General features: G+C 42.2%; 1 protein-coding gene across 1 annotated transcript in view; it reads right to left on the bottom strand.

Annotated features, from left to right (window-relative positions):
• Nucleotides 1-1021: 1021 nt before the first annotated feature.
• The window catches only part of PDX1 (pancreatic and duodenal homeobox 1), a 41152-nt gene continuing 21884 nt past the window's right edge, over nt 1022-20289 (bottom strand). The window contains exon 2 of the mRNA XM_089685770.1: nt 1022-3236. Within this exon, the coding sequence (XP_089541896.1) occupies nt 2824-3236 (413 nt within the window). The 3' untranslated portion in view covers nt 1022-2823. The remainder of the gene's footprint in view (nt 3237-20289) is intronic.

The raw sequence follows: 20289 nt of genomic DNA, 5'->3' as shown, positions 1-20289 counted from the left end.
TTTCTATATTATCAATGTCTGTTAACTGATACAGGTGAGTTTAATTACAAATTACAGGAGCATCACAAGCCTGGAATGCAATTACGTCTTACACTTTTGAGGAGGTGGCAGGAACAATTGAGTACTGTCCGTGATACTTTTTTTATTTGCACTAACATACAATTTTGAGGACAAGCTTTTGGGGAATGTCCCCTTCTTCGGGGTACATTCCCCGAAAGCTTGTCCTCAAAATTGTATGTTAGTACAAATAAAAAAAGTATCACGGACAGTACTCAATTGTTCCTGTCGCAAATGCACTAATATGGCTACAATCACCTCAAGCAAAAAAGAAGGTGGCAATAATGTTGTCCAGTCCATTTTTGGAGTTTTGCATGGAATGTGTTAGATTTGGCTTTTTGTTTCTCCAATTTTGTGTGTCATACCAATACAAACAAATTAAATAAACATGAGAATGCCTAAACATTTGTAATTGCAACAATTTTCTGGGTGAAGTGGTGCATTATATGACAGATATGCAAGGGTGCCAATATTTTGCCCGTAACTGTATATGTTGGAGACTTAAAGTGGTTCTAAAGACTTGTTTTTTTTTTTCTTAAAATAATCAGCACATCATATTTACCTGCTCCTTGCAATGGTTTTGCACAGAGCAGCCCCAATTCTCCTCTTCTCAGGTCGCTCAACGGCGCTTATAGCTCTTCCTCCTTGCCGAGTGCCCCCAGAGCAAGCTGCTTGCTCTGGGGGCACTCATGCGTGCCTACTCCTGAATCGCATCTGTGTGTCTTTGGGACACACAGAGCATGGCTTTGTCCCACCCCCCAACTCCCTCATCACTGGCTGTGATTGACAGCAGTGGAAGCCAATAGCACAGCCAATGAGAAGAGAGAGTCCCAGGAGAGCTGCTGCTCTTGTGCACATCACTGGATTGAGATGGGTCTCAGGCAAGTATTAGGGGGGCTGCACACTGAAGGTTTAGTATTTAGAGCACTGAAGGCTGAACTAAAGGCAAATATTAAACCACCAATAAAAGCAGGTAAGTATTTATTTAAAACAAATTACATTTATTTCAAATGCAACTGGTATAAATAACTGAATTTAACTTGATATCAGCCACTTGTGACTGTCTGTACAGCAACACCCAGACTGGAAGAGGGAGGGGTAACACCTGGGCTTGTCAGGTATGCTGCATTCATATATACTGACAAGGAACATACTGACAGAAGGAGAGAACACAGAGGTGACATCACCAGTCTGTTGCTGCTCCTTCACTGTCCAATCACAGGCTGGAAGGTGACCAGGCAGTATTGCCTAACTCCAGCAGAAGAAAGTCAGGTCAATAGGCTAGCTGTGATGTGCGCCACAGCTTTGTAAATCTCAGATAGACAATAATACAAATCCATTAGGTCCATAAGAAATCTCTAATATGTGTACTTTATATGTACTGTTTGCCCAAAATTCTGCTTTAAAGCACCTGACAGTTTCTTATATGTCTCATGAAATATTGATGAGATCTCTGTGCATTAGTTCAGGAGCACACCTGCTGTGGCCGTTATGAGAGGTTTCCACTCTCCCTGTTGGACTTTTAATGGATTTTAGATAAGCGACAACACAAGAAGTGGAGCTGGAACATACCGGTACTGTATGGTAGGCAGAGACAATGAGATTTACTAGATGGACAAGAGCAGAGTTATGGCTGAAAGATCTTACTGTTTATGTATATGAACCAGGGGCTACGGCAGTCCACCTATGACTAAACTATCACTCTTGGATGAACCACCCATGTCATGCAGTGAAACTCAGACTAAATAGATAAATACACAAATTCAGCAAGAAAATATGTTCCCAAGTACGGAGAAGAAAGTGCTATCACTTTACCCTCTCTGGCACAGCATTACCATTTTTCTAGGTAAAGAGTGATGACATCATAACAACATATAAGGGGCCTTTCAGATGACACTGTGAGCACAGAAGCAAATTCAAGAATACTCAAAGGACCCTCCTATGGTGCAATGCGGTTGTTATTGCTCAGGTGCCCGGCAGTGATGGCCCAAGTAAATTAGGAACCTTGCAACCAAGATAGATTGGCCAAAGCTTCCTGACATGAAATGGCTAATTATACAAGAGCAATGATGATGTGCAGTATACAGAAAGCTTTAACAACCAACCAAGTTTTATCAGAACCCTAAAAGATGATTGCTGATTGGTTTCACAAGGTTACTAAACCTATGCTCTTTAGCTGATAATCGAATGTGGAAGTATTATCCAACCGCCAAACAAACATTTTCCACATTTGATCATTGCATTCGCGTGTGCACGTGTATTACTGGACAGTGCATGTTTATGCATTGGATATGAATGTGCAAATGTTGTCAGTGCTTTGTCTCAGGAAAAAAATTCATCCCTGGCCAATAAAGTAAGCCACTGGTACAGTACAACTGAAAAAGGAGGGGATGTCTGCTTATGCCCATATGTGTAAATATACTGTATCAATCTATCCACCAATTCTTGCGACATTTTCTAGAAAGGGTGAAAATCATTGTAAGTCTATAGGTACACTTTTCCTAAACTCAAGAGACCTTTTCTATCTATGCTATGCATCCTGCTGTAGAACACCTTTCATAATGGATCAAGTGACACATGGCCTAGTTTTTCTTACATAAGCATACTGACACACGTATCGCATTTACAAAACACACATCAAATACAATGCCCTTTCAATAACTACTTAAAGCTTAGTTCACATGTAGATCTTGGGGACAAGTCCTTCAGGTTCATACCATACCCAACAATAATACTTCAGTTACAGTTCATTGAAATGCATTATTTCTATCGTTTTTCAGCTTGTCTGAGGGATCCAGTAGAAGACATAGAATGAATGTGCGGGGATGATGAGGTTGGCAAAGGAGGTGAAAGCACCAAGTCCCGGGAGGGCTGTGTGTTGCCCCTGCACTGAGAATCCTCTTTTATAATATCTCCAGAAGACACCACAGAGTCTTGTTCTGGGTCGCTTCCTCGTCCTTTCTTCTTGTCTTCTTCCTTCTTCCACTTCATTCTGCGATTCTGGAACCAGATCTTTATGTGTCTTTCAGTCAGGTTTAACATGACGGCCAGCTCGACTCTTCGAGGTCTAGAGATGTACTTGTTAAAAAGGAACTCCTTTTCCAGCTCTAGGAGCTGAGCTCTCGTGTATGCTGTCCTTGTCCTCTTATTCTCTTCTTGTTCCATCATATAAGAGCCTCCTGAAATAAGAAGATTAACAATATATAAGTGGAGAGTGTTCCACAATCTGAGAGTTTTTTAACCTGAATAACTGAGGCATGACATTCTACTGGTTGCAATAACATTTTGTATACTGAAACCACTTTCATTTGCATGACCAGACTCAACAGAGGAGACAACAACAATGGAGGTCCCCAATGGCCTTCAGTAGAACTTAGACTCAGCTTAAACTTACATTGGTGAAGTTACATTCCCTAAAACCGCTATTTCTTTGCTGGGTGTTCTATCATTTTGGAAACCCCTAAGAATATTTGGGGCTGCAAATAAAATGAAGTCTTGAATATTTTAAGGCGAAGACAGCATTAAAGTGATACTAAACAGGGAAGTATTAATTGCCATAATTCATTCACATACTGGAAATCATATACAATATATCATGCCATTGTAAGTTTTTTTAAAAGAGCTGTTGTGAGGTCACGTAATCTCTCCCTGTTCTTTGGCATCTACAGGGAAGGATCCTTGGGAGGGGCTTCTATTATTATAGTAATATCCAAATTATGGTAATATCCAAATACCACCCAAAACTCACTCTCTGCTTATCACAAGACCTCCTTCTCTCTAGTTCCCTGATCTCCTCCTCCCATGCCCACCTCCAGGACTTCTCCAGGGCATCACCCATCCTCTGGAACTCCCTACCCCAATTCATCAGACTATCACCAACTCTCTTCTCCTTTAGGCGCACCCTAAAAACCCACCTCTTTCGGGAAGCCTACCCCACCCTCTGCTAACTGCTGATTTCCTCCACTCTTCCTACCACTCCATCCCCCACAGTACCACTGTCCCCTCCCTCCTAGATTGTAAGCTCCAAGGAGCAGGGCCCTCGAACCCCTCGTGTATCGCACTGTATTGTTATTGTACTTTCTCATGTATTGTCCCCCATTGTAATGTACAGTGCTGAGCAAACTGTTGGTGCTATATAAATACTGCATAATAATAATAATAATATGAGTCTGTCTGCACAGCCCTGATTGGTACTGTGCCGGTCACATGACTAAAAAAACAGTTTCAGAAGAGCAATTTAGATTAAATTATAAATATCAAAAAACTGGTTTTATAACTCCCTATACATCTTTATTGAACATCAGTTGTGTATGGTTTTTGTCCATTAACATGGTGTAGATCAGTGGTTCTTAACCTGGGTTCGATCGAACCCCAGGGGTTCGGTGAGTCAGTCTCGGGGGTTCGGCGGAGGTGACCCACACCCGACTCATTTGATTTGTGATGACATGCCCCGCTTGTCCATCATTGGCTGCAGGTGGTCACGCAACATCGCTTAGCCCAGTGGTCGGCAAGCCGCGGCTCTTGTGTGCCGGGCACCCGCTCCCCTCCCTCCTCTCGGGCGGCAGAGACTCAAATGCAATGATTGGCCAGTCTCGCTGCCACTCACATCCTGATAGCCAGTGATTGGCTGTCAGGATGTGTGTAGGCGGGGCAGCGTGACGAACGTGAGAGGAGCTAGGCTCCTCTCACAGTCCGCCCTGAAGACCGGAACGGCGCGGGAATACAGCGAGAGGAACGCGCGGAGCAAAGGTAAGTGAATTGACACAGGGGGGACTTGGGGACTTAATATGGGGGATGAATTAATATGGGGAATGAATTACTATAGGGGGGATGAATTACTATATGGGGGATGAATTACTATATGGGGGATGAATTACTATATGGGGGATGTATTACTATATGGGGGATGTATTACTATATGGGGGATGAATTACTATATGGGGGATGAATTACTATATGGGGGATGTATTACTATGGGGGATGAATTACTATATGGGGGATGAATTATTATATGGGGGATGAATTACTATATGGGGGATGTATTACTATATGGGGGATGTATTACTATATGGGGGATGAATTACTATATGGGGGATGAATTACTATATGGGGGATGTATTACTATGGGGGATGAATTACTATATGGGGGATGAATTACTATGGGGGATGAATTACTATATGGGGGATGAATTACTATATGGGGAAGGAATTACTATAGGGGGGATGAATTACTATATGGGGGATGAATTACTATATGGGGGGATGAATTACTATGGGGGATGAATTACTATATGGGGGATGAATTACTATGGGGGATGAATTTTCATACCGTTTGTTACAACATATCTTTGCGAGCAATCCTTTTCGAGGATGCTGGACATAAAGACGAAGAAAAGGAAAAGACTTTGTTGCGAAAATGACATGAGAGTGGCACTAGCCAAGGTAATGCCGCGCATTTCTGAACTGGCCTCTGAAAGACAACAGCAGAAGTCACACTGATTTGCGGTAAATATTCATTATTTTGTTTTTGTGTGAAAATCATGTTTTAATGGTTTTGTTCTTTGTTCTTAATGGTTTTGTTCATTTTGTGCACCTATGTATAAATATATACCTATGTTTTGAATTTTAAAAATCATATTTTATTTTTCCAATTAAGAAGGGTTCGGTGAATGCGCATATGAAACTGGTGGGGTTCAGTACCTCCAAAAAGGTTAAGAACCACTGGTGTAGATGGAATCAAAGATGACTGACACTAGCTTTGTTAAGACATCATATGCATCCAAGGCCCTTTTTTACTCTACTGGTATGCGTAATTACAACTAAGCTTTTTTGTCAGTTCTTAGTGAATGTAGTACTCCTGCAAATGCTTAATATTGGCACAGATACTGGTAATGATTGGTGCAAGTCTACCTGTAATACATAAATAAATTAGTGAATTAGCTGGAGCATGGCAGAAAGGCTGCCTGTAGTACCAGCAAATAACTGTAGATGGTGCAGTAGGCCAAGCAAATATTTTACCAGAGTGATCAGTAATAATTACAATTAAAATTCAAACCAGATTTTTTGTTACGTTTTTTACATTTCTTTTTAGTTTTGAATAGAATGGGAACATGATTGTTCTTGTATTGAGTTTTTTTTTTATGTCTGTGGTTCTTTTAGTTAGATTTCAAATCAGCAAGGGGTAGATTTACTAAAACCTGGAGCACTCAGTATCTGGGGCAGCTGTACATGGTAGCCAATCAGTTTCTAACTTCAGCTTGTTCAATTAAGCTTTGACAATAAAACCTGGAAGCTGATTGGTTTAATCCAGAGCTGCACCAGAGTTTGCACTCTCCAGTTTTAGTAAATATTCCCCCTTCCCCCTCACATGTCTTAGTGATAGTAAGTGAAATAAAGGAAAAGAGTTCACCAAGAGAGGAAAACGAAAAAAGGTGACTCAGATTCTAATCATTCCTCACTTTAAAAAATGTGTGTTTTTGCTGCTTTATCTGTCCCCACAGGTCCCATTAATGAATGTTCACTGAACAATGACTATTCCTTTTCATGCCTGCTATTGGCATATAGGTACAGTAGATCTAGTGATCTCCATAACTGCTATAGGGGCAAAATTGGAGGTTCTTAGGCCCCCATCTGACAAGTTTTAATTCCACTCCAATGGGGTAAGTGGAGTAAGGTATGCTTTTTATATAACATAAAGTATTCATGACGATATTGTCTGCAAATAAGCATTTAGTATTGCTATTCAGTATATTGTGTTGCAAATAAGCAGAGATATAGGGATTTTAGCTAGAAGCTGGGACCTCATAGCACCTTCACTATACAACCCTTTGACTATTCAACCTCTATTGGAATTCCCCCACCGTTCTGCTAGATATAGGGATAAGCTACACAAGCAGTTATAACCATTTTCTGGAAGTCACCTTATTAGTCTAGAGCTACACAGCAGAGTTTTAATAATCAATTGCGCTGTTAACATTGCTGGGAATAATCCGTAGAAGTAGCAATTGTTCACTAAAGAGATGAAACAAATGGCTTCCTCAAATGTAAGATCTAATATGTACAACAGTGATACAAGTGTTTGAACTTATTCAAAGGTGTGCCATCCATGAGACAGGCAGAGCCAGGATGAAACATTCTTACATTGCCTCTTGGACCCTTAGCTGTCACCAGCTACTGTACATGCTAAGAAAAGAGCTCTGGTGTATATAATTCACAAATCCTTTCAAAGATTTAAGCAAAACAACTTTGGGGGTCATTCACACCATCACAGTGTGGTTATGGCACCTCAATACATCTTCAGAACACAACTACATTACAGTGCACCCAGTACACCATAATGCACTATCTGCACTGTGGCATGCCACAGTGCAAAAAGATTGAGCAAGAATGATTTTTAGCTTTGCTGGGGGCCCATTCAGAAAGAATAGGCTACAATAATGCAGTAGGAGTGGGAGCTATGTGCTGAGCTGCATGTCCGCCACATGTAAAACTAACCGAGGGGTGGAGGAGCATGTGCACTCTCTAACTCATTCCTGCCCAGACATAGGATGGTTCCTAGATCTACCAGGGCACTTTGGACATGGAATCTTCTCCAGGGCCCCCTCTGGAATCAACACACGAACACACCTTGAGAGGGCTGGCCCAACTAGCATTTATAAGCAGTCTCTCCCATACCTTGCTCAGGCCTCTCAGGCAATGGACCCCAATAGCAGCTTCAACCAGTACCATCTGTTTCCAAAGGACATCCCTATCTTGAAGGAGAAGGAAAATCCCAAACAAAGAAAGCCTTTTAACTGTTTACTGAATGCAATTGATATATGTACATATTTACATACTACATTCGTCCCAGTGATGACGGCACATTCCTTGTGATTGCCAACGATAAAGAGAAAGGAAAAACAAAAGGAGAGCTGAGACAAAGTGCGCATTTCTGTAAGAGGGTTTTGTCAGAGTCCAGCATCCCATGCAAAGGGGATGCAAATCATTCAAACTAGTACTACATCTTCTTCCCCTGCTTCCCCCATAGATGGAAGTTCCCTGAAATAGAGTCTCACAGCTTTTATCCTTGCTGTAGCAGACACAATCCGTGATGGTGGACTCCTGACACACTATTTAAAAAAGAGTCCTACTTCACAGATTTCCCTAAGTGGTATGGGCAGGGTTGGCACTTCTACACTATCTATGGTCTCAATACACTTCTACTCTGAGGGCCTCTACAGGGTTCTTGGGGTGCTCTACCACCTCCTCACTACATGGGGTCCCTAACCCTACTCTCAAGGCTAACTATGGTGGTACCTCGTGGCTACAGCAGAACACGACAACACATTATGAAGTGCTTTGATACAAAACAAGTAGTTTTGAGGATCCCTAATGGATATGCCAATGATTTCTAACCAGTAGCTCTAGCTCAGTTGCCTAATTTGTACTGCAAAAACACAGTTGGGAGTGTGAATCAGATAAACCAGATACTCAGAACAAGCCAGTTAGTGCCTTGCTGTGCATATGGCACCAAAATGACATCACAGTGACTGACACATGAAGTACAGAAAGAAATCTACTGGTTTGTGGCTTTTTTCCCTGATTCAGATTTTTTAAACTGTGACATGCTGAAAAGAAGAAGCTGCAACACCTAGTCCTGATTTTTGTTTTCCACCATCTGTCTAGCACCCCTCTAGTTAGCCAGTGGGAGCTAGCTAGTTGTTTTTAGGCAGAGGCTGAATAGCATAAGTCAGCCTGGGATGAGTCAGCCAGGTCACCTTGGATTAGGGCTGAGGGCTCTGCAGATCAGTTCCCTGATACCTCCCTCTGCTGTAGAGACTTGAGAAGTTTCTAGAAGGTAGAGGGTGAAGGTGAGGAGAGCTTGATCTGCATATCTGAGGGATCTTGTCATATCCCCAAGCAGGAGGCATGACATGGGGTCAGGACAGCCCTCAGAAATGATAGAGCCTGATCAGCAGGAAGTAGTCAGTGAGTGTCGGGTGGAAGATGGAGTGTGGAGCCTGGAAGGGGGCCCAGGACAGGGGCCTACCTACAGGCAGGTGGTGGAAGAGGGGACCTCAATTGTCACCGTCTACTCAGAGGGACAGCCTGAGCATCAGGGAAGGAGCCAGACCAGCAGAAGGCTTGAAGGCAGCGAGCAAACCATAAAGCTATCAGGTAGGACAGTGTGAGTAACGTGGACCAGATAAGGGGAGATGGCAGTCAGGTGAAGAACCCAACTAGCTCCTCAGCTGGGACTGTTTAATCTTGGGCAGCTTCTGGATCCCCTTTCCCAGGAAATGTTTTTAGTATTGCTGGATGAAGAGGAGGATTCATCTGGGGTCTGAGGAGGTACACTGAAGAGACAAATTTTGCTTCCTGTCTATAGACTTGCACATAGTTTGTCCTCACAGTTCACAGTTCCATGGGCATCCCATGTATCCCTCAACCACATCCAAGCTCAATATCCTTAATAAAACCACAAAAACAAGCCTAAGGACTGGTTACTGTCTCAGTAGTGTTACATCTTTATAGATGTTGGAGCTACGATAATCCTGTAGGTATTTCTTTCTCACAAGAATAGTTGTTGATGCTTATGAGACCGCATTGGGGTTAAACATAGGACAAGGAGTGCAAAAGGACATATATTCTTGTCTCAGGGTTATGGCTGGGTTCCCTTTGGGTTGTACTGGCTGCTTCCTCTGCTATCTTTTTGTTGTACCACTGCTATCAGGTGTCATAGTGAGATGTGATCCTATTCTGAATAAACACAGTGGCATCTAAGCAATCACACCCTTGCCAAGGCTGCACTGATCGATCTAAAAGTCCATGATTCAGGTGAAAGTACAAGCTGAAGGATAAGATTAAAACTAACATAAGGAAATGTTTAAACGTTATCCTGTATTCCTATAGACTTCAAGGTTCCAACTCAGTCTATAAATAGAAGTCAATTCTCAGTTATTTTATTTCAAAGTGTAACAATTCTCCTCTTTCTAAAAAACTGATTAAAAAAGCAGCTGCATTATGACTTTTACAAATAATCTGAAAACACTCCTGGAACCTGTTTGTAAAGTTGTTCAAGGACCACTATTAAAAGCTGAACACTGCATGGGGTGTATCCACCATATAGTTTTCATTATATGGATTGCTTTTTGTATTTCACATGACTTTATTGTTCTGTTTTGGATAAATTATGGAAGGGTTAGAACCTCTGTCGGAATTAATATTAATATTTGTGTCACCCTATGGAGAGATTAACTCTATCTATTTCTCTATGGTCTCTGTCATCAGGACTGAAAGTAAGCTAAAATCCCAAATTATCCCTTGTCACTTGAGCAGGGATAGAGGGGTGATCTTTCAATGGAGGTACTTGTTCTGGAGACAGTTGTCTAAGGCAGGCCATAGACAATGCGACTTTCATTCCTGCAACTGCAGATTGCAGGAAAGAAAAATCGCTTGATTCCCCCATCAACACAGTCAGTGTTAATGGGGGAATCCCTTCCGTGAAGCTATTGGGTAGTTCTGGTAGGGGAAGCAGGAAACCGTCCCCACTGGGAGAACACAGTCATTTTTGCTAGCAGCTATAGTATATCCACTGGCAATAACTGCATACTAAAAATCTAACAGGCTGGTTGTACCCAAGGCATACAACAAACAATTAGGGTACAATCAGCCTACTCACAGATGATTCAAATCTTGTCCCTCCTGAACCCGCCAAGATTCGAATCATGTATGGATGGCTTAAGGCAGAATATGCAATTTTCTTTCTTTCCACCATGGGTAGAAGGAAAGAAAATTGCTTGATACCCCCATCAACACAATCAGTATTGATGGGGGAATCCCTCCCACAGTGCTATAGCTGGTGACACTAATCATTCAGGAAAAACCCAACAGCCTTATTGTAAACAAGTTGATTGACTTGTGTACAACCAGCCAGCCCATACATGAATCAAAATTTAACCAGTCTCTGCTAAGCCTTCCAAATTTTGATCCATGTATGGCTGGATTAATAGAGAATTTTCTTTACTTTGGAGTGATTTTCTTTTACTTTCTGTTGTGTCTTGAGACAGGAGATGAAGGGAAAAAAAATCCCAGAAATTGACCCTATAGTGACCTAAATCTGTCTTTTTGCCCATTCAGCCCAAAATGACAGGATCTTTTTTCAGTCCTTCATGCCTTCCTTCCCATTGATACTCCTCCATCATACACTTCCACCTTCCCTATTTGCCTGTTGGAGCCATGAGTAGAAAGACTTGTGTTGGCCTATGTTGGCACTTACACAGGTCTAATGACCTCTCTGCCATCCATATGACAGTACTGGGTATGCCCAAGGTCTCTAGGAAGAGAATGGAGTGGCAAGGACAAAAGAAGCAAAGTGTCCCCAGTACCCCCAGTAAAACAGAGCTTGTCACAAAGAAGAATGTGACATTTTGGGGCCACTGGGGACCCCTTCTAAGGCAGCAGTGACAAGGACAGAGTGGCAGGTGATTGCAGGGAAGACAATTATCAGCTGAGAAGGAGATGTCTTACCAAGAAAACCAGAATTCAGGTTTAATTTAAGATGGCCATACACATTAAAGCAGAACTAAAGGCACACATACTTACCTTGGTTAGAATAGTCCGATGCCCGTGAGGTCTCTCACTAGCATTTTCTTCCCGGGTTCCTCTGGGAGCTGTACATTTTGATTGGCCAGGATGGGATGACGTCACTCCTGGCAGTGTACCGGAATTAATATTGAGCTGCACATGTGAAAAGGAGCAGGTCAGGGAAAGTAAAACTGGGCAGAAAAGTGCTAAATGATGATGGATGTCCTCCAGCTAGGAAATGAGACAGGCACTGCCTGACGTGCTGCAGCTTTTAATGCACAATATGAGTAAGCAATTTCAGTACAAGAGTGGAGCCTGTACAACTGTGCAAGACTGAAGGTAAGGAAGATGCTCTGTTTTAGCTATTAATTTCCTGTTGCTCGTTTTAAAATTTTCTAACCATTAATGCCTCATTTATATGGCTGTAAAAAAATGTACTGATCATAAGGCAAGGAACAAAAGTGTTGACATTAATTGATTAGTAAATAGATCTGTTTTTTAGTGCAGAAAAATGATTGTTCTTCTTTTTAATGATACACATGTATACATAAGGCCTCAGATGCAGCTTTTTTGATTTTGGGTTACGGATCTGAATGCAGTGCATGTGTATACACCTGTGTGAATGCCTCTATTGAATACAATGCAGCTACATTCAGATGCGTAAAAAAATTGCATTGCATTTTTAATGGTCATGTGAATGAAGTCTAATATCTAAACTTATTTTTATTTCTTTTTGTTTTTTCATTTTCTTTGTGTGTGTAGCAGTAAAAACAAAAGCAGTTTAAACGTGAAGATTTTCTTGCTATGCTTTGTAGCAGAATCATAAATTTAGTGTAAATTTAAACTGGACAAATTATAAAATAAATTATATTCTTTTATCTACAACAACACTTTTAAACACTGATTAAAATAGAAACAAATGCATTTGTTTTAGAAATTGTGAAGCTTTTTATCTATGGGTTGCATAAGAAAAGAATCTGCAAAAGAAACAATCTTTTTTTGAAAGACATTAATCTTTTTTTTTTTTAAATAAAAACTTTTTTTCTATTAAACTGATACTAAACTCAGGTTTAAAATAAAAGTCTATTCAAGTATGTTCTCAGCTCAAAAGAGTCCCTTCTGCTCTCAGCCTCCTCCAAATCTCCGAATTCCTTTTATTTGCTGCTGTGATCCAACTGCCTGTTCTTTTCTTGGTCGCTCCTGAGATGGACTGTAAAGTATGAACTATATGGGATTTGTAGCAAGCATAGAGCAGTGCACATGACTGCAACAACCTTGCACAGCTTGTTTTAAATAAATGTATTACAGCCGTGTGAATGAGGCTTGTCTGAGATTTTAATCATTGGGTTTACCTACACATTAATACATTTATATATCCTTGATCTATGTCTAGTGGGAAGTTCACTCATGTTATGTGAATTGGGCTCACCATACTGACTGCAAACCTGTCACAAGAAATCCACATTGCTAACCTTCTGGAAATCTACTTACCTGGCCAGGGGCGGACAGACAACTCATGGGGCCCCCGGGCAATAGGGGATCATGGGGCCCCTGTGTCCTTGCCCAAACTCAAAAAAGCCTATGAAAAAGGTACCAGGGGCATCTCATGGGGCCCCCTACTGACCCCAGGCCCTTGGGCAGTGCCCAAGTTTCCAAATGGTCAGTCTGCCCCTGTACCTGGCTGTTACATTATCTTCCCTGTCATAAATACTTTGGGCCACTGACCTATCACTTAAGCCCTGTACACACGATGAGATTATCGGACGAATGATCTTTTGTTTTTTGGGGTTTCTTTTGCATGCTAGCCTCGAAAATGAAGAGGTTACTAAAGTTACAAAACTTCTCGTAGAACAGAATACAACTCCCGCGATGATGTAATGTATTGTATTGTAATGTATTCTTTCATGTCCAAGCATTCGTGGTCTTGGTCACTAGACAGATGTATACTGACTACAGACTACAGACGAATACTGTACTGATTAAACGAAAAGTGAGAACGAGAAAACGAGAAACAAATTTGGGGTTGTCCCTTTGGATAATATCATAAAAACTTTCATGATCGGCTCTCAAAGGCTGTGTACTAATGAATAGATTATTGGGTGATCGCTCCAAAAGCAGTATTTTCTGTCGGATCTGCTATCTCTATGTATATTGATATTAACCACTTGCCCTCCTGAGGATTTACCCCCCTTAATGACCAGGCCTCTTTTTGCTACTCGGCGCTGCACTAATTCAACTGATAATTGCGCGGTCATACAATGCTGCACCCAAACGAAATTTACGTCCTTTTTTTCACACAAATAGAGCTTTCTTTCGGTGGTATTTGATCACCTGTGCACTTTTTATTTTTCACGCTATAAATAAAAAAAGACCAAACATTTTGAAGAAAAACGATATTTTTTACTTTCAGCTATAAAAAATATATAGTAAACTCAAAGTTAGTTATAAATTTAGGCCAAAATGTATTCTGCTACATGTTTTTGGTGAAAAAAATCCCAATAAGTGTATATTGATTGCTTTGTGTGAATGTTATAGCGTCTACAAACTATGGTATAGATACTGCAATTTACGCAATTTTTTTGCTATACAGCGCTGCGCTAGTTTAACGGACAATTGCGCGGTCATGCAATACGGTACATGAATGAAATTTACATCCTTTTTTTCCCACAAATATGTTGGACTTTTGCTATAAAACATGTCCAGTAAAAAAAATTTAAAAATCAAATTTAGTCATAATTTTCTGCCAAAATGCATTCTGCGACATGCCTTTGCTAAAAAAAAACCCAATACGTGTAAATTAATTGGTTTACGTGACAGTTATAGCATTTACAAATGGCAGGAAAGATACTGGGATTTAAAAAAAATTTTTTATACTAATAATGGCGGCGATCAGCAACTTATGGCGGCGATCAGCGACTTATGGCGGGACTGCTGCACTGCGGCGGACATTCTGACACTGGGTGGGAACTGACTTGGGGTCATTGACATCCCCAGTGACACCAATACAGTGATAAGTGCAAAAAAAAACACTGACACTGTACTAATGGCACTGGGGAGGAAGGGGTTAAGTTTATTATTCAGTGAAAGGGTTAACTGTGTGAGGGGAGTGTTTTACTAGGGGGCGGGGGTGTGTACTGCAGGGGGGGGGGGGCAGCTGATCGGGAGATATAAACTCTTCTCTCTGGCTCAGCGTGTCAGGGGCTGTCAGGGAACTGACAGAAAGCAGAGCTACTGCTGCTGTGCTCTCTGTTAGTGATTGCCGCTAATCGCCGGGACACAGCCAGTAACGGGTGGCTGTGACCCGGCAATTGACATCCGCGGCTGTGATCGGCGGGACAGGTAGGACGGTGGCGCGCCTTCTACCTGTTTTGAAAACACACCTTTTAAAACGTGGTTTTGCCCAGCCATGCCGCCCTGCCAACGTATTTCTACAGTGGCTGGGCGGCATGTGGTTAAAGATGATACTGTTGAAGGGTCTCATTCAGGTCAGCTTGGCTTTATAACAGTCCTACCTATAAGTTATTGGGGGTGATTTACTAAAACTGGAGCACAAAGAATCTGGAGTAGCTGTGCATAGTAACCAATCATCTTCTCCTTGTTTTACCCCCCAATCACACCAATCCGACTTTGAAATCATGCAACTTCCAGTGAAGATTTCAAAGTCGGATGTCATTCCAACTTGAGGTGTGACTTGCAAGACATCTGCCTAGATGTCTATGCAAGTCACACCTGAAGTAGTGCATGCACTACTTTAGAAATCGGTGCGGCTCCAACTAAGTTGGAATTACACCGATATGACCGCTTTAATTGCAGACATTAGGGTGCGACTTGGTTTGCAATTGCAACTCGCATGGCATGGTAAATGGCATGGCAAGTCACACCTGGCGTGACCAGGGTACTATTGTCAAAGCATAATTGAACAAGCTGAAGTTAGAAGCTGATTGGTTAATACACACAGCTGCACCAGATTCTGTGTTCTCCAGTTTTTGTAAATCTCTCCCATTGTGTTTTGACATTTCTTCTGCATGCAAGTGTCCAAACGCTTTATAAAAAAAAAAAAAATATATATATATATATATATATATATATATATATATATGTATCTTGTCATTATCTTGTATACTTTTTCTCTGCATAGACACAGAGGGGGGTGCTTACTAAAGCTGGAGAAAGAAGCAAAAACTGCTGCAAATCTGCATACAAACCAATCAGCTTCCAGGTTTTATTGCCAAAGCCTAATTAAACAAGCTAAAGTTAGAAGCTGATTGGTTACTTTGCACAGCTGCACCAGATGCTGAGTGCATCAGTCTTAGTAAATCTCCCTCAGAGTATATCTCTAAGGGCTCATTCACACTTGACTTTATTTCTAACTCTTGCCAAACACCCCTATAGCTTTTGACAGGCATTAGACAGGTGTTTGGGAAGCATTTTTAATGTTCCTCAAACGCTCCCCAAACGTTCCCCAAAAGCCCTATGCGCGTTTTGAGGTGGGCATTAAAACCGCACCACAAAAGCCTATAATGAAGTTAAATGGTATTATCGCTCCTCAACCGCCTCACAACCGCACCTCAAACGCCTGCCAGGCATTTGAGGAGTGGCACCATAGACTTGAATGGGAGGCTTCAACTCCTCCTGACTGGACACGAGGCGTCAGTTTTGCCACGATGCTAATGCTTCAGTGTGAACAGCACTGTGCGCTGCCATGTTCAGAATTTTCATAGGCGTTTGAGAAGCGTTAAAAACGCTTCCCAAACGCCTGTCTGATGCTTGCTGACAAAGCTAGTGTGAACGTAGCCTTAAGGCTCACTTGCTTTGGCTAATGTACCATTGTCAGATGATTTATTATGTCATAATAATCTGATACTTCCAAGGTATGGTATTAATGATCCTTTTGATATACATAATAAGGACTATTACTATACCATATGTATGAATAAATCTATGCCAAAACATTTTCTTTCATTGATTGTTCTTGTTCTGAACAGAAATGTTCTGTATTTCCCCTTTATTTGGCGCTTACCTTTTATATTGATTACATTATTTATAAAAAAAACAATAAAAAGCATTATTGGAGGGAAAAAAAAAAGAATTTCCAAAAAAATGCTTTTCTTTAGTGGAGTAGGGGGAGGCTAGAGAGCCTGTTGAATTTGCAAATCTGGAACAGTTGGCATCTATGAGGTGGTATCAAAGTTTTGAGACTAGCTCTGTTTACAAGAAAGTACTTTATTTATCTACATTTATACACTATCACCTTCAAAACAGTCCCTTTGCACAGCAATACAGCGCTCCCAGCATTTCTGCCACTTCTGGAATATGTCCTGGAAGTCCTCTTTTCAAAGCCTGTCATGCACCTTCTGCTATTCGCTCAAAATCTCTGCAATGTTGTCAAAACGGAGACCTTTGAGCTGGTTCTTCATCTTTGGGAAGAGGGCGAAGTCCGCAGGAGCCAAATCTGGTGAGTAGGGTGGGTGCGGAAGTGAGATCATTGCAGCCTGGCGATGAACTTGGCAGCAACACAGCGCATGTTCAAATCACACGTGAGGATTGCCTGGACTGTTCCGTATGACACACTGGCAATGGCAGCAATGCTATGCATCATTCCCCTACAGTCATCATGCACAAGTTGCCAAATGGTTGTGACAATTCAACATTTTTGGGGGTTGAGCTCATTGAAGGTCTTCCTGACCTCTTGTCGTCTTCCAGTGAGGTTCTTCCGCTTTTGAAGCACACGTGCCACTCAAAACACGACTCATTGCAGCAACACCGTAAACTTGCCGAATCACATCTAATGTCTCTGTGGCAGATTTGCCCAGTTTCATGCAGAATTTCACGCTTGCTCTTTGTTCTAAATTGCTGTCCGTGATGAATTAGCAGACGTGGTAATGTACGTGGTCAGCACCAGTTGCACAGAACAAATGAGCCACACGTTCAGTAAAATGTTTACAGCTGTGTCACAGCCGTGTAAATGAGGCTTGTCTGAGATTTTAGTCTTTGGGTTTACCTACACATTAATACATTCATATATCCTTGATCTATGTCTAGTGGAAGGTTCACTCATGCTATGTGAATTGGGCTCACCATACTGACTGCAAACCTTCACAAGAAATCCACATTTATAACCTTCTGGAAATCTTCTTGCCTGGCTGTTACATCATCTTCCCTGGCATAAATACATTGGGCCACTGACCTATCACTTAAACCCCTTACACACTGAGAATATTGGATGAATGATCTTTTGTTTTTGTTTTTTTTTTGCATGCTAGTCTCATATTGAAAGTGAAGAGGTTACTAAAGCTACAAAAATTCTCGTAGGACAGAATACAACTCCCACAGTTGCACAGCTCCCGATGTACACAGGACGGTGTCTTTTGGCACACTGACTTATGAAGGTCGGTGCTCCCTGTGACTGTGCATGCAGCCTTGTGCTACCATCTGTTGGTGTGTTACAAAACTAGTCTTGAAACTTTTTGATACCACCTTGTATTTATTAGATGGAAGAGATATTGGATGAAATGCACCCCAGGGATCCATTTGTTGTAGCTGTGAAAATTTTATTTACCCTGAAATGACTTGATGATTGTAACTGATGTATAAAAAATGACTTTTTTGCACCATGCGTATTTTGTGTTTTTTGGTGTGTGCAAGACCTCACCACACTTGTCAAATATGGCAACAGTAAAAATGAAAATCAGATCACTTGTACCTCGCATGGGTGCATGCAGGTTGTGCTATCCTCCTCCTTTAATGCAAGTTAAAGTACAACTAAAGGCATTTTTTCCATTTTTGATATAGTAAGGGAGAGTTATAACCCCTACAGGTTTATTTTTTTGCCATCTGTGTCCCATTGAGGAGATTTTCCTTCACTTCCTACCCCATAGCCAAAACAGGAAGTGAGAGAAAATTCCAAGTGAGGAAATCCCTGGGTGTCACCAGAACTAGTGTCCCCAATGGAAGATTTCCTGCCCTGGAGACATCCCATCATTTGAGTTTTTCTTTCACTTTCAGAGATAATGGTAAAAAAGATAAATAGAGAGAGTGAATTGCCATAACAGGGTACAAACAGCAATAAAAACCAGACTGGTATTCTAATCCCTCTCAACTCTATAAAAAAAAAGTTTTGCTATTAGTCATACTAAACCCTTCCTGTGAGATCTTCACTTTTCTATTGCTGCCAAGGTGATGAGTGTGCTGAAATACATAGGACCAGGGGCGGATTGACCATTCGAGAACTCGGGCACTGCCCGAGAGCCAAGGGTCAGTAGGGGGCCCCATGAAATGCCCCTTGTACCTTATGTAGGCTTTTTTTGAGTGTGGGCAAGGACACAGGGGCCCCATGATCCCCTATTGCCCGGGGGCCTCATGAGTCCACACCTGCATAGGACCAATCCTTTCCATTGCCAAGCACTACAGGCAATCTTAAAGTGCAAATGCGCCAAGTCTTGTCTATGGCTGACAAAGTTGCACATGTATGTACAGATTATTTTCCGTCAGGGCCATGGATAAGGGAGTACCATCAGTCCTCCTATACGGCGCCCAGGCCAGCAGGGGGACTCAGGCAGCTGCTGGGTGAATCGGATGTGGGAAGGGAGGGTGATTGACACAGTGTGGGGGCGATTATGGAATGGAACCGATCCCCTGTATGGCTCTCTCCTGCAGGGGCAGGGGGTGTGCACCACACCGGGTGACACCTATCGCACGGGGTGACATCGGACCCGCTCCACAAAAAGGTAAGTTTTAAAGCAAGCGATTCCCGCAGAGTCCGATCCATTATGCTCCCCAATCCGTAGATCCGATCCATCTTGATCGTCGGCTTGCTTTAAAACTTACCTTTTTGGGTGTATTTACCACAAGGCAAACAAGGCATTTGCCTAGGGCAGCATTTTTCAGGGGAGCAGCACTGCCACTTAGAAGAAGGGACAGAAGAAGGGACACACGTGGCATGGGGACCTGGTGGGTTCTGAGAGATGCTGTGGGTTTGATTACAGCAGGGGCGGACTGACAACTCATGGGGCCCCCGGGCAATAGGGGATCATGGGGCCCCTGTGTCCTCACCCACACCCAAAAAAAGCCTATGTAAAAGCCAATGAAAGGTACCAGGAGCATCTCATGGGCCCCCTACTGACCCCGGGCCCTCGGGCAGTGCCCGCGTGCTCGAATGGTCAGTCCGCCCCTGCATGATGGTGTATGCACAGCCCGACTCTCGTTCCTGGGGATGTCCAGAGCTGTGAAGGTGAGTGTCTTTCTCTCTTTTGCCATGGGGGATGGTGGCTGGTGTATGGGGGGCAGTGGTAGTGGAAGGCTCGGGTGGAGAGCAGGGGTGTTCTTGGTCAATGTCAGGCTCTTTCTGCGGGGGGGGGGGGGTGTGTGCCAATTTGTGTGTTGCCTAGGGCAGCACAAAACCTAAATACACCACTGGGAGCGAGCATGCTCCGCACGCGCGCCATATTTGGAGTTCCGGTCCCGAGTGACACCACTACCCAGAGCCTCCCTGTGGTGTAAAAGCAATCAGTGTAAAAAAAAAAAATCTTCATCACCCCCCACAAGTAGTACAGTGTCACTATGGTGACACTGTACTTCTAGGATGACAGTATGTTAAAAAAAAACAAATAATAATATAAAAAATAAAATACAAATGTAGCAAAAAATGTAGAAAAATTATAATATTTA

This window comes from Staurois parvus, unplaced genomic scaffold (assembly GCF_062004578.1).
Source record: "Staurois parvus isolate SC_StPar_1 unplaced genomic scaffold, SC_StPar_1.0 ptg000387l, whole genome shotgun sequence".
In the NCBI taxonomy this organism is placed as follows: Eukaryota; Metazoa; Chordata; class Amphibia; order Anura; family Ranidae; genus Staurois; species Staurois parvus.
The sequence above is the reverse complement of the archived record's forward strand: the minus strand, read 5'-3'. Positions and strand labels throughout refer to the sequence as shown.